This window comes from Trachurus trachurus (assembly GCF_905171665.1).
Source record: "Trachurus trachurus genome assembly, chromosome: 2".
Classification (NCBI taxonomy): Eukaryota; Metazoa; Chordata; class Actinopteri; order Carangiformes; family Carangidae; genus Trachurus; species Trachurus trachurus.
In genome coordinates, this window is record NC_139914.1 from 1,678,181 (window position 1) to 1,693,818 (window position 15,638).

Consider the following 15,638-nt stretch of genomic DNA (forward strand, 5'->3'; position numbering starts at 1 on the left):
ACATCACATCACATCACGTCACCGTTACTGGTACCGTTACAGTTACAGTTCCAGCCCGCAGCAGCAGATGCCGTTACCGTGTCTCCTCCTCCTGCTGCTGCTGCTGCTGCCGGTCCAGGCAGCGGCGGCCGCTCGGTGTGTTTCTGCACGCAGGCGCACCGCGGAGAGAGAGGGGCTGCAGCTGCTGCACCGAGTAACACACACACACACACACACACACACACACACACACACACACACACACACACACACACACACACACACACACACACACACACACACACACACACACACACACACACACCGCCTCTCCCCGTTACTATAACGTTAATGTGGCTGTATACAGTTACTATTACTGCTCTGCTCCCGTTAATATGACGGATTCTGACGTGATATGCTCTGAAAATATTATATTATATTATATTATATAACATAATATAAACCACTGAGAATAAGAAGAATGTCATATTAAAAAAAACGTTATGTAGCACATTAAATACAAAAATCATCTGCAACTCATATGCAGATAGGCCTACTAGGCTACTTTTTTATAATGTATTCATCATTTAATATAGTGAATATTGATATATATCTTAATTGTATTGATAAATTAGATGGACATGGTGATAACACAGAGATCAGTAACTTTGTGGACTTGAAAGGAGCCTCGGGCATGAGCACAGACAGTAACGTGTGTTATCAGATGAATGAAGCCGCTGCTGTTTGACTCATTCAGCTGAAGCCGCAGCGCCGCCCAGAGGCCACATGGGCGCACAGCAGCTTGTTCACCCTGTGCACTACTTTATTTATTTTATAGGCTACATACCGGTAAACACTGAATTATTACACAATATCCTCACGAATAGAAACAAGACTCAGCGATAAAGCTCTGATTATATGGTAATTATTACCATTTACAACTGCAGATATTTAGTAGTAGCTAATTTATTTATGAAAGACTGAAAAGGAGCAGTAAGTCTTTCCTTGCAGCAGCCATCATACTCTTTAGTAATTATTATTAAAGAGTTGCACACCTGTAGGCTACTTGTACATCACATTACATTACACAGTTACTCTATCCTTAATGTTATTGCTAAGTTATTTTATTCAATCGTACATATATATATATTTTTAATTTTTATTATTCTATTCTATTCGAACTGCTTTAATAATTTCCTGCAAAGTTCTGTGTCGATGAAAATACTGACTGATCGATTTAATGCTGCCTCTGTGTTTTCTTGTCTCAGTTATTTATATTTATATTGTTGTTTAAATTATTTAAATTGACATCAATATTTAATATATTAATATTTTTATGTAATTCGTTGTTTAATTGTTAGATGTAGTAAATAAAAAGGCGCTTTCATTGACTTTATTTTTATTTTTTTTGTCTGATTTGGTGCAGAGGGGCGTGCGTCGTCGCAGCGTCATGACGTCACGTTGCCCTAGAAACCCAGAAGCTACTTAAAGCTAAAGCAGCTAACGGCGCTAGCTCCGAGGGAAACTCTTGTGTAGATTCGTCCCCGTAGCGTCTCGAAAACAACGTGGAAACGTGACCGAGTCGACGGACGGTTCGTGTCACCGGCTAACGTCGCTTTTTATCACCGGTTATTATTTATAACTGTCGGTTAAAAAACACGAAATAAGCTGCAGCTCCGGTTCCGATGCATGCTAACAGCTGTTCAGCTCGAGGAGCAACTGAATGAAAAACTAACAAACACACTGACAGGTGATACACACACACAAACACACATCTGTAACAGCTCCGTACACCTGTAAATACACTAAAGTCTTCATCCCCCTTGAACTTTTCCACATTTTGTCACGTTACAACCACAAACTTTCATGTATATGATTGTGGTTTTATGTGATAGTTTTGTTCCTGCTGCTGTTTGTCTTTTAATAAGTTGTAGTGCACTTTCTTCACTCCTTTTTATCAGGTTTAGCTCATTATTAATGTATTTTATCTATTTTTTTTAATCTATCTATTGTGTTTTTAATGTTCGTGAGACGTTTAAGTGTTTTGTTACCCTTTTTACCCTCCTGCTGCGAAACAAATCCACCCACAAGTACTAATAATGTGCACGTAGGCCAAAAAGTTCAAGTTTAAAAAAACAACAAAACTATAAATAGACAAATCATTCAGACAAAACAAGGTGTCATATAATGTAATTATGCAAGTGTCAATGGAAAGACATATTATATTAGGTGTAAGTGTGTTGTGGGGGTGTTATGTCTGACTTGTACAGTGATTTATGAGATAAGAAGACAGAACATTTTGTTTGTTTGGGTTTTAATTTGTAGAAAAAAAATCTTAAGCACCATGAATTTCACAATTGTGAACTACTTTGTGTTGGTCTGTCACATAAAATCCCAATAAAATGCATTTAAGTTTGTGGTTGTAACGTGACAAAATGTGGATACTTTTACAAAGCTCTGTATCTGAGCACTGTCCGGTCGTAGTGTGTGTTTAACGGTTATTTATGATGGTTGTATATATTATTAGACGAGGATAATGGACTTTTTTCATATTAAACGCTTTATTTACACAGTTGGTTGTCAGGCGGCTGCAGTGAGGATGGAGGAGGAGGAGGAGGCCTTGGTGTCGGAGCTGAAGAAGCAGCTGGAGGACGGGGAGCTGAACCCAGAGCAGAAAATCAAGCTGCTGAACGGCGGCATCAACAGTGAGACGACCTGCCTCATCACTGTCACATTAGAATGTCTGAAATATCCTCAGGAAAACTGAATAACTGTAAAAAAAAAAAAAAAAAAAAAAAAAAACTCCTGTTAAATCTGCTAGCAGTCAGGTTTATATCATATAATGACATTTTTAACATCTGATAAATGATTATTGCACATGGTATGGAAGTATTAGCAGTTTAATTAAAGAAAAACACAAAAAGCACTTGATCTTTTGAGGTGTTTAGTGAGGAAAAATACTGTTACTGCACATGAAGATTTGATTTAACATTTTAAATGAGAACCTATACATGTTGAGAAGCAATCTAGTAATTGTGTTAGTCTATAGGGCTCTGGGTTTACACACACACAAAAAAAACTGTGCAAAAATAAAGTGCAAAACCAAACTATATACAATACAACACACTCTCAAACACTATTTTTACTCAAAAAACACCACAGGATCACTCTGTCTCTGCTCTATGTATTTCACTCTAGCTCTGTCTGTTTTTCCTCCTTTTAAAATGAAATCGCAGGAATTATGGTAATATTTTTATATATAGACAGAAAGCACAACTCCGATTGGACAAACTACTACGGAGTTCCAGTAACAAAACTCTAATGAAGATGTTTTCTCCTCGTTGTGTTGCTGTGTCTCCATCAGAGGCTCTGAACATGGCGGCCGTGCAGACCCACAGCAGCAGCAGCGTGTTGACCCGGGTCAAGGCTCAGCTGTATCACGCCGGCGTCTTGACTCACTGTGTTCACGCCCTCAAACTGGAGCCGGGCAAACTGAGAGGAAACTGGAGCGCCGTCGCCACGCTGGCCCAGCTCACCAGGTACTGTACAACTCAGGAGGAAAGAGAGTTCAGATTTAAAACATTGAAACTCAAATTTCTGACCAGTTAGTTTGTGGATTTCTCACCAAACTGTAGTATTTTATTACATGTGTGCAAAAGAGTGAGAGTCACAAGTCACACAAGTTTGTTTTTCAGCTTTTTCAACTTAGTTTGTATCGATCGTGGTGAAAAAGCTTCTTCACTTTTTGACCAGTTTGGCTCAAACGACCACAAAACCACTTTTCATTTCAGTGTTGAAAGAGCCCTGATTTATGGATGAATGAAAGTTAAATTAAATAGTTTCATGAGCTTTTGAATTTCATAGTTTGTATTTATTTTATATTTAAAATGCTCCTTTAATTTGAGTATTTAAACGACATCACTGACTGCTTAACTGGCTTATAAGATCAAGTCTTATAATAGAGTTATAATGCTCTATAATGTGTTATGTTTATTGCATATGAGTGTTAAAATAATAGTTATACACGTTTATAAGCCAATTATAACATAACATTATAACTATATTTATAATGCATTATCGATGTGGGCATTGTCAGCGAGTTACTAACAATTATAACATATTATAATACCTGACCTTATAAGTCATGATAAAATGCTTTATAGTGTTTATAACTATAGTTATACAGTGCTATAACTTCATTATAACTATTATAAGTATGGTTATAATGCGTCAAATAATGTGTTACCAAAATTAAAAAAAAACCTTTGTGTGATTTAAACACGTGTGTGTCCTCTCAGCTCCTGCTGCGTGGGGTTGGACCCCGGTGAGCGATCGAAGGCCTTTCATAGGCTGTTCCTGCCGTCAGTCATGGACGGCCTCCTCTCATTGGCCGACCAGCTGATGAGGCGGGAAGAGGTGAGACTCTTGTTGTTACGACGACAACAATATCTTTTACTGTAATAACTCACACAGCTGACCCGTGTGTGTGTGTGTGTGTCAGTGCTCGTCTCTGTTCAGGAAGGTGATGGACGCCGTCGGCTGGCTGCTGCGAGCTCACACTCGGCTCACCACGCAGGGTCAGTCAGTCGCCACGCTCCTGATCGATCCGTGTATTGATTAAACAGACAGACAGACGAGTGATGTCATCGACTTCTTATCTAATCTATACTTCCTGTCCGTCCCTCCCTCCAGTCCTCAGCTCCGTCCACTACGAGCGGATCCAGATGTGTGACGACGAGGCCGTGTCTCTGCTGTGTGTCCAGCTGTGGACCCAGACCTGCACAGGAAGCAGGTGAGACGAGGAGACGAGGATGCCGTGATGTCATGATGTCATGATGTCATGATGTCATGATGTCAGACACTTGTGTTTACACTGATTCCCTCTCTCTCTCTCTGCAGGGACTTCCTCTCCGGGTTGAGCGACGACTCCGTCCTGTTGCTCCTTAACGAGACCGTCGGCCAATTAGCGGTCAGCTCTGACTCTGCGGTGGGCGGGGCCTCTGTCAAACTCATCCTCCTCATGGCCAATCGGCTGCAGCCGCGGCTCCAGCCCCTCCTCCTCAGGTTCAGAGGTCAGAGCTTTTTTCCAAATTCCGTTTGAATTTTTTGGGAATTCCGTTTTTTACCTTTTACTCTTATTTTACTACCAAAAAGAGTTTGTTTTTAATGTTTGTGACTAAAATATACACAAGTTAAATAGAAATTACTTAAATTTCTCCATACCTTAAGAACAAATACTGCATGATGCAACATAACTCTGCTCTATAAGTACTTCAAGTACCAACAACATATTAATGCTTATGTTTGCAGTTGCAAGTAACTTGTTTTTGCTTTTGGACAAGATTACAATCGGCCTCACAAAGACTCACTCCCTCTGTTCCTCTGCAGGTCTGGACAACCTGCTGCACAAAGACTGGAGGGGGCGGGGCTTCGACCAGGACGTGGATCAGCTGATCGCACTCATCCGATCCGGCAGGAGCAGGATGAGCCCCGCTCAGGTGAGTCTTGTTTGTGTTTTTTATTAACATTAATATGATGATATCATTCAAATGGACGGTACATACTGAACCTGTTTGGATGCAGATATGTTGCGGAACTGTCTGTTGACCTCTGACCCCGCCTTTGTGTGTGTGTAGGTCAGTGCTGAGCATGTGCGTGCGGCGTGTGTGATCCAGGCGGCCTGGAGGTCGTATCAGACCAGACGCAGAGTGAAGAGTCTGAGCAGAGCGGTGACGGCGCTGCAGAGGAGATACAGGTACCGAGGCCGCGTGCGTCCACACGGAAACGCAGCTTCACCCAAAACCATCTTCTTCTTGTTCTGAAAAAAATCTCCGTAAACATTTCAAGAAATATCAGAAACCATGTTTACATTTACACGTTTTTATTCGCATTAAGCAATATAGAATTAAAAATGTCTTATGGAAACAGTAAAATTTGATTAAATATTGATAAAAAGTTAATTTGGTCGATTTCATCAGATTTTCTCTTGATCGATATTAAGTTTACGCGACAGATGCTGATGGAAACAGCTCTTTGCAGGATAAATGTGAGTTGAAAACAGCACATGACGTCATTACGCACGGCTTTTTATTCAATATAAGGTCTGAGATGGAAACGCACCTGAACCGGTGTTATCGCTTTTATATTTTTATCGATATTTAGATAATTCAATCAGCAAGTGGATGGAAACATGGTTAGTTGCATCATCGTTTCAGAAAAGATCCGTTTTGGGCGATTTTCCCACCCGTTTCCCTCCCAAAACGGCGTTTCCGTCTGGACAAAACACAGAAAGAATAAAATACTAATGCGGCTTCATTAAATCCGTATCCAGGGCTCGGAGGAGGCAGCAGCAGCGGCAGCAGGAGGCGCAGCAGTGGGAGGAGGAGCTCAAGTACCAGGTGACACGAAGCCTGAGCATCTGGTTTTAACAGGATCTCTTCCTGTACCTGAACGCAGCACGTGTAAAGTGTGTGTGTGTGTGTGTTTCAGGTGTGTGTGAGGCGTCAGCAGGCGAGGAGGGCCTTCCACCAGAAGCAGAGGAAACTGCTGCAGCTGCTTCCTCCTGGTAACGAACCACATAACGACAACTAATCGATTCCTGCACAAGAAATCTGGGGCCGGATTCACCAATATGTTCTTAAGAAAGATTTAAAAAACGTCTTAAGATCTAAAATTAAGAAGCACAAGAAAGTTTTTTATTGCAATTCCTCAATATTTTCTTAAGAACAGCCATTTCTTACGAATTTCATATTTTTCCTCTTAAAATACGTCACTTCATTGCATTGCACACGCCAATACAACATATATATATAGTTTGCATACACAGTTTATAGTAATTTAACATGCTGCTGTAAGTAACTAACATGCTAACTAACAGTTAACAGACTTTTTGTGTAATTAATTACAAATTATATGTACTTAAACTATGACCTACTGGTCTAAATTTGTTGAAAAAGATTATATAAGAGGCTTACCTATTCAGCACAGGACTTTAAGACAGGTCAAGGTTGTCTTAAAGCCCCAGTATGTAACTCATTTGGCTTTTTATTAGCAAAAATCAAATATTGCTTTCATAAATATGTATTTCACTGAAGTCGACGTTTGTCTGTCTGACGTCTGCCCGATTTCGCGTGAATGCAACATCAAGAATACGTTCCGATATGCAACCGCACCGCTAGATGGGGGGAATTCCTACATATTATACCTTTTTAAAGTTAAGAAAAAAGTAAAGAACAATTTTGAGAACTTTGATTTCAAGAATAACATTTATTCTTAAGTTTTATCTTAAGAAGAAAGTTGAGAAAATACTTGGAGAATATGACTTCTCTTTTTTCTTCTTAAGACTGAAGTAAAGAAAAAAAAAATGACACTGAAGAAGATTTTTTTTGTTAAGAAGGTTTTGTGAATCTGGTCCCTGATCTGAGGTTTGATCGTGTGTGTGTGTGTGTGTGTGTTGTCAGACCAGGTGCAGTCGTACCTTGAGGAGTGTGAGCGCCGAGCGGCCGTGGTGATCCAGAGCCACTGGCGAGGCTTCAGAGAGCGCCGGCGCTACGACCGCACGCTGCGACACACGCTGAGAGAAACACACACACGGCAGGACGCCGCCAGGACGCTGCAGAGAGCGGTAGGTTACACACACACACACACAGACACACACACATGCTCTTTGATCTTTTCTGACTCAGAACATTTATTTGAACTTCCTGGTTTCTCGACTCTCCAGGTGCGCCGCTTCCTGCAGGAGCGCCGGGCAGCGGAGGCCCCGCCCCTCGCTCCGTTCTGGATTGGTCAGAAGGGTTTGACGGACAGCAGGAGGGCGGAGCTAAAGGAGCAGGTGGAGGCGTACGTCTCCGTCCATCGGGTGAGAGACGCTCGGTTAACCACGACTGTTGCTGGTCATTTACGCACACGTTGTATCAGATACACAAAAACTAAACATGTGAAGTTGATGACAAAGTGCTGAGTCATGACATCACTGTTGTTTGTGGAGATTTTAGTGAAATTAGTGAAATTATTCATTCACAAATACGGCAATACAGATTAGGAAAGTATGTTTTAATGTTGTTTAAGGTTTTTAATATAACTTTTACAGTGATTGAGAGAGAATTTTAACCGATTTCTAGACATTTTGAAGCTATAAATAGTGAATATGATCGATTTTTGTCAGTTTATGACCTTATACACGAATTCGGTGAGCGATTTGTGTACGCCATCTTGCGGCGGCGCCATTGCTGCGGTGACATACGTCAGTCATAGTAAACTGATTCTCTATGGCAGCATCATAAATAGGCTGCATTTGTGATGTTTAGTGCCCCCCAGTAACTGGTTAAGGTATCTTACATGAATACCAATATTAATTTAGGAATTAATCATTTGTTTGAGCGATTAGCAGGAAAGATTAGAGTAACAGGGAGATAAGAGACTGTATCATAAACAATATAACATACCATTATGCGTGCTGACGTTAGCAAGCCAGCAGCGGGATATTTAATCATGTGGACAGGCTACATGAATAAAAACAACAACTTGTGCTTTGTTTTAGATATTCAAGAACATTTTATTGATCAGCTGGCCTCCGATGACCAGAAAAAACGTCAATTACAGGTCTCTTTTATGGTCAAAATTACCTGAGCTCCGGATGGGTCGGACATATTTTAGACCGGCTTTTAGACGACCATGATCACATCATATTGAAGGGATCAGTGAGACATTCACAGACTGTCCACTTTTACCACGATGTGAAGGTAACGGTGAGAAGGGAGAGCAGCCAGGTTGTAGCTACTGTACAGGTCAGCTGTGACTGCGTCGTTGGCGGCTGCTGCTGCTGCTGCTGCTGCTGTACGTAACGTTACGGTCTAAACACGGACACTCCTCCTGAAGTAAGGGGCTGTGTTTTGCTGATATTTAGGGCTGCCCCCAAATAGTCGACCAAGCACTGGTCGACCAAAAAATCATTAGCCGACCAGAATTTCATTGGTCGATTGGTCGCAGGAAAAAAAAAAAAACATTTGGAGCCGTGTCTTGTCAAAATTAAGCCAACATCAATGACTGAACCGTATAGGAAAGGTTATGGGGCTTTTATTTTGAAGGGCCAGATACAGGAAGTCGTGACGTGACACTTTTTTTTTTTTTTTTTTACACGGCACGGCAGTCTCTCTCCTATCACCGCTGTCACCGTTAGCGGGTGCTGTCTGAGCCCCGGTCCCGTCCCACAGCGCTCACCGGCGGTCAGTGTCACGGAGCGGATCCATGATGGTCCCCGCTGCAGTCAGAGACCCACACCCATAGACATTGTCTATGCCCGCACCGCTCCACGCCGCGGACCCCCACCCCCGCACCCCCGTCACACAGCCTGAGCTCAGTAACTTTTTACCCTCCTCATCTACTGTGTTTATTGGTGATAAACGGGCATTCTGCCGGTAATAACGGTGAAACCGACCGGCTTGTTGTTGAATCTCGGACCCAACACGGCCGGAGTCACGAGCATTAATTAATTAATTCTCAACCTGACCGCGGGCAAAAAAAAAAAAAAAAAAATTATTAATTTTTTTTTTTTTTTTTTTTTTAATTTTTTTCCCCCCTCAAGGTGGGGGGTCGATTAGTCGACTAATCGCCATAAGTGACGACTACTGGTCGACCAACAAAATCTTTGGTCGGGGGCAGCCCTACTGATATTAGAGCAGTCGAGGACGGCACATGTCCTCCCAGCCTTCCTAGACATATTTACAGAAGAGAAAAGGTCCACTTCTTGGCGCTTGCATTCAAATGCCCGCTTCACGCACAGAACCCATCGCAGCCTGACTGGGAGCTGTCACCGCAGTAATGGCGGCTGCTCGACTAACGGTTATTTCGCCGAATTGGTGTATAAACAGTTGTTTTGTTGCATGATGTGTTTATTTTTTGGATTAATTGATATTGCCGAAGGTTTTTATATAACTATACAGTGATTCAGAGAGAATTTTAACCGATATCCAGACATTTTGAAGCTATAAATAGTGAATATGAGTGATTTTATAATACAAATATATATACCTGGAACACTTTGTAAAACTATCTGAAACTTACTCATTTTTATCATTAGGACAATTTAAATCCATAACTGCATCTTGTTTGACCTCCAACTGCTCCTGTTTTTAACTCGACGTCTCTGTTTTCAATTTATCTTCGGCTATGCTCCTCAATATATTCCTGAGTTTAAATAAAGGTTATAATAATATATATTATAAAATATATATATATATATATATATATATGCTTATATTCATATATACTGTATATATAAATATATATATATATATATATATATATATATATATATATATATATATATATATATATATATATATATATATATATATATATATATATATATATATATAGTACAGGCCAAAAGTTTGGACACACTCAATGCATTTCCTTTATTTTCATCACTATTTACATTGTAGATTCTCACTGAAATTCCACTAATGAACCCTGACAAGGCACACCTGTGAAGTGAAAACCATGTTCAGGTCAGGTTCACCTCTTGAAGCTCATCAAGAGAATGCCAAGAGCAAAAAGCAGTAATCAGAGCAAAGGGGGGCTACTTTGAAGAAACTAGAATTGGAGGGGTCAGAGATAGAGGAGGGGGAGCAAGAAGGAGAGGAAGAAGAAAAGAAGAAAGATAAGACAAAGAAGACAAGACATGTTTTTAGTTATTTCACACTTTTTTTGTTAATTCCACATGTGTTCATTCATAGTTTTGGTGCCTTCAGTGAGAATAAAGGAAACACATTGAATGAGAAGGTGTGTCCAAACTTTTGGCCTGTACTGTATATATATATATATATATATATATATATATATATATATATATATATATATATATATATATATATATATATATATATATATATATATATATATATATATATAAATTATTATTATACATATTACCATATATACATATTATACATTTATACATTTTAAGCTATAAATAGTGAATATGAGGGATTCTAAATATAAAGCTATTACATTTGTTATCATATATATGCCTATATACGTACATACATATAATAATAATAATATTATAATTACAAAGGGTTAATTATTATTATTATACATATTGTCATATACTTATATTATATACATTAACCCCCTCCAGTCGTCCCGTGTGTCTCCTGAGGAGTGCGAGCGTTTCCATGACGAGGTGCAGCTGCTGCTGCTGGCGGAGCTGCAGGGGGGGGAGGGGCGGCGGCGGGCGGAGCAGCGGGTGGAGGCGCTGCTCGCTCACACACACACTCAGCTGGAGCTGCTCCGAGGTGACCACACACACACACACACACACACACTGTTTCGTTTCGTTTTGTTTATTTCAGTCAATACATGTCATTTAAAGAGAAGTAACAAACCAGAGAGAAATTTTTTTTTAAAAATAACATCGATCAGAGTAAAAAATAAGTAAACAGAAAAAGAAAATTTGGACCGAAAAGGCATAGGCTGAAGCATAGCTTATTACGCCTACCCTGTTACAACTCAAGTTAATTAAAACATTTTAAAATGTACAATTTGTTATTTATTAATAAAATAAATAAGCAATCACAAAAGAGTGAAGAGAGAGAAGCTGCTTGATTTGATTTCCCTTTCTTCTTCCTTTCCTTTCCCTTCCTCCTTCTTCTCCTTTCCCTTCTTCCTCCCCTACTTCCTTCCTCCTCAAAAAATGAGGAAAAAAAGAAAAGAAAAAGACAATCAAACATACAGAACAAAACAAAAATAGCAGCAGCATAGCACGTGTCACCACTCATTAATCTAACTTATATAAATTAATCATCCTGTTTATTCTGTTATTTTTAAAAATAAGATTATGGTATTGCATGTTTTTAAGTCATTCTCCAATTTGTTCCATAAATGAACAGCTGTTACCGTAGTGCATTGTAATTTGGTGTTGGTTCTGGTTTTTAACTTTCTAAGTTTCTGTTTCTGTTCCTTTCCGTCCGTAACGCTTCCACCTTCCTCCGCCCGCCGCCAGATGCTCCGCCCCTCTCCGTCGTCACGGCAGCAGACGCCGAGTCCTTCCTGAGCCCCTCGGGCCCCGTCGCCGCTCGCGCCCGCGACGCCCACAATGCATTGCTGCAGGCGGGCCGGCTGCCCTGGTGGAGGACGCTGGGGGAGGCGGCCGACGGCGTTGGCCCCGGCAACCTGCAGCAGCTGGAGGCGGAGTTCGGAGGACTGTTCGTCGGAGGGTCGAAGGAGAAGAAGAGACACGTATGAGGTCACAGGTCACAGCAGGTCACCTCAGGACACGACGCCGCCGCCGCCGCCAGCGCTGCCGCCAGCGCCCTCTAGTGGCCGTTTACAGGAGACAAAAGACTGGACTATAACACCTGGACTCACCTGAGGCTCAGCTGACGTGTGAGACGCTGAATGATTCAGGAGTCGTCCTCCTAACGTATCTCCATCAACAGTGTTCTTTCTCTCTCTCCCCCCTCTCCCTCTTTCTCTCTCTCTCCCTCCCTCTCTCCCCTTTCTCTCTCCCTCCCTCCCTCCCTCTTTCTCTCTCCCTCTCTCCCCCCTCTCTCTCCCTCTCCCTCTTTCTCTCCCCCTCCCTCTCTCCCTTTTCTCTCTCTCTCTCCCTCTTTCTCTCCCCCTCCCTCTCTCCCTTTTCTCTCTCTCTCTTCCTCTTCCTCTTCCTCTCCCCCTCTCCCTCTTTCTCGCTCCCTCTTCCTCCCCCCTCTCCCTCTTTCTCTCCCCCTCTCTCTCTTCCTCTCCCTCTCCCCCCCTCTTTCTCTTTCCCTCTCTCCCCCTGTCTCCCTCTTCCTCTCCCCCTTCTCCCTCTTTCTCTCTCCACCCTCTCTCTCTCTTCCTCACCCTCTCTCCCCCTCTCCCTCTTTCTCTTCCTCTCCCCCATCTCCCTCTTTCTCTTTCTCTCTCCCTCTTTCTCTCCCCCTTTCCCCCTCTCCCTCTCCCCCCTCTCTTTCTCTCCCCCTCTCCCTCTCCCCCCCTCTCTCTTCCTCTCCCCCCTCTCCCTCTTTCTCTCTTCCTCTCTCCCTGCCCTCCCCTCTTTGATCCCCCCCTCACCTCTCCACACCTGCTCCTCTCACCTGAGGCTCGCCAGATGTTTTGTGGACGTCCATCATCATCATCATCATCATCATCATCAGCTGAGTGAAAACATCTGTCCAGTCTGTTCTGTCACCGGTCCAGGTTCGAGTCCCACACCAAGGGGGTCATTGCTGCAGTGACCGGCCTCAAACAGCAGAGGGCGCCGTCTCCTCCTCACCACGACAGAGTGCATGATGGGAAAAGAGGTTTTTACCCAGGACAGAGGGGGGAGAGGGAGGGAGGTTTTTGTGCTTTGTGCAGCCTGTCTGGATAATCTTTGTTCTGAAAACAGGTTCACACATATTTAGTTTTATTTTTGTGTTATAGAGTTTATGTGTGTTTTTTTTTTACTCATTAAAGTTTCACACTTGATCAGTTTAAATATTGGATCAATAATCTTTCTAACGATGACGTCATGTGATAACGTTCCTGTAACGTCTGAAAAACGTCCAGATGAAACTGTTTTATTTTTTATTTCTAATAACACGGCTGGTGTCGGAGGTGCAGCTCCATCGCACAAAGCCCCGAGCCCGAGCCGATCGATCGCACTCATTGATTATTGATCAGTGAGCTGCGCGGCCGGCCGAGGGCTGAGCAGATGTTACATAAGCAGCTGTCGGCGTGAGAGAGAGAGAGGGAAACAGCTGGAAGAGAGCAGCAGCAGCGGTGGAGACGACGAGAGCGCAGGGTTTGTTTTTATCTGCTGCTCCACCACAGGTAAAATATTCTACACGACACGACACCGATCAGCTCAGAGAGGATGATTATTGATTATAGATCGAGTTCACTGAGCTGCTCTGCATCATTCAGACTGTAACTGCTGATACTGTTGATATTCACTGTTTAACTTGTTGTAACTTCGGTCTTTTATTATTTAACATCCTGTGGTCAAACAGTGTTTTACAGGGATTTGAAATAATAATAATGTCACAATTATCATATATATATATATATATACTATATATATAAGTACATGATTATATATAGATATGCAATGTAAGATGTGTTATGAAAGATAGAATAAGTGAAATAGAAACTGGTTTATTGTTTTCAGTGAAATGAATTCAAAATTTTCTGCAGAAACAAACTTTGATGTAAAGTTTCATTTTTATTTTATTGTATCTATAACTTCCTGTCTGCTCGGGTCTTTTATTATTTAACATCCTGTGGTCATACGGTGTTTTACACGGATTTAAAATAATAATAATGTGACAATTTGTAGAAAGAATAGTAAAAGTTTGAGTCTGTTAAACAAACTCTCACTAGAATGTATTCCTGCCATCGTGCTGTAATGTGATGACAGTTCAGTTTTATAAAAAACATAAATATATAGTGTATTAGTATATAAATGTGCAGTGTAAAACGTGTTATGAAAGATAGAATCAGTGAGATAGAAACTGGTTTGTTGTTCAAAGTTTTCTGCAGAAACAAACTTTGATGTAAAGTTTCCAGAAGTTTATTTATATAATGATATTTTATTAGTTTTTACTTTATTTTATTGTATGTTGAACTTCCTGTCGGCTCTGCGTCGCAGCACGTGGTCAGACTTAACTTAAAAACTTAAACTTAAAAGACCTTTATTGTCCTTGCGGAAATTTGTGCTGCACAGCAGCTCAACAATCATCACAATCCCACTCAACACATATCATACTTAAACAAATCATACATTAAAAAGAAGCATCATACGTATAAATAAAAGTAAAAGTCAAGGTGTATGCAAGAGTCCAGGGATCCCGTAATGTGTGGGTGTGAGTGTGTGTGCATGATTAAGGGGGGGGGGGGGGGGGGTCAGCGCGAGTTGTTTAGTAGAGCCGTGGAGTGAGGGACAAAGGAAAACTTATATTTGTTTTTCCTGCAGCGTGGAACCCTGAAGCGTCTCCCAGAGGGCAGGAGCTGGTACTCCTCGTGTAGCACATGTGCAGAGTCCAGTGTGATTTTCCTGGCCAGCCTCAGGGAGTGCTCAGTCCAACTGTGGAGAAAGCCACTCTCCACAGATACACCTGCCAGCTTGGAGCAGATTCTCAGAAGTCTCTGTATCCTGCTCTTTAGCTGGACAGACAGACCACAGAACCAGACCGGACAAACGTACAGCAGGACAGATTGAATTGTGGAGCAGAAGAACAGATGTAGAATGTCTCTACTAACTCCAAAAGATCTGAGTCTCCTCAGAAAGTGGATTCTTTGTTGTACCTTGTTGCAGATGTAATTGACATGGTCTGACCAGGAGAGAGCGCTGTCCACATACACTCCCAGGTATTTGAATGATTGAGACTGTTTGATGGGTTTGTTGTGAATAGTTATTGGGATTAAAGCAGAGTTACTGTTTCCGAAGATGATTTCTTCAGTTTTGATTGAGTTCAGGATGAGGGCGTTCTTTTCGCACCAGTGCACCATCTGCTTTACACTGTCAGAGTAAAGTTCTGGCCGCTGCTCCTCCGTCATCAGTGCCACTAGTGCTGTATCTTGGGGGGTTAAGATCCAGAGGAATGTGTGGAGGCTTTTCCACTTCACTTCCTTCACCTCCGCTCACTCTCTCCATCCGTGCTCCTTCCTCCTCCTCCTCCTCCTCCTCCTCAGTC

The 15,638-nt window shown here is 41.8% G+C and overlaps 1 protein-coding gene across 2 annotated transcripts; it reads left to right on the forward strand.

The window, feature by feature from the left end:
• The first annotated feature begins 1,590 nt into the window (after positions 1-1,590).
• iqcb1 (IQ motif containing B1) lies at positions 1,591-12,231 on the forward strand. 2 transcript variants are annotated; one of them, XM_083985372.1, is made up of 15 exons: positions 1,591-1,729; positions 2,553-2,684; positions 3,344-3,518; positions 4,278-4,395; positions 4,481-4,556; positions 4,672-4,771; positions 4,879-5,051; positions 5,368-5,477; positions 5,616-5,734; positions 6,311-6,377; positions 6,469-6,544; positions 7,440-7,603; positions 7,703-7,840; positions 11,123-11,279; positions 11,987-12,231. In XM_083985372.1, exons 1-15 carry the CDS (start codon positions 1,669-1,671, stop codon positions 12,226-12,228), a joined length of 1,908 nt encoding a protein of 635 aa, XP_083841498.1. In that variant the 5' UTR covers positions 1,591-1,668; the 3' UTR covers positions 12,229-12,231. The 2 variants fall into 2 exon arrangements, with proteins under 2 accessions (XP_083841498.1, XP_083841499.1); XM_083985373.1 differs by having other exon boundaries at positions 11,929-12,014.
• The last annotated feature ends 3,407 nt before the right edge of the window (positions 12,232-15,638 follow it).

Bases quoted from the DNA above. Each gene is read 5' to 3' on its own strand.
- iqcb1 (XM_083985372.1), top strand. From the start codon at position 1,669: ATGCTAACAGCTGTTCAGCTCGAGGAGCAACTGAATGAAAAACTAACA. The intron at 3,519-4,277 runs GTACTGTACAAC...GTGTCCTCTCAG, and splicing joins ACGCTGGCCCAGCTCACCAG to CTCCTGCTGCGTGGGGTTGG. The intron at 5,478-5,615 runs GTGAGTCTTGTT...GTGTGTGTGTAG, and splicing joins GCAGGATGAGCCCCGCTCAG to GTCAGTGCTGAGCATGTGCG.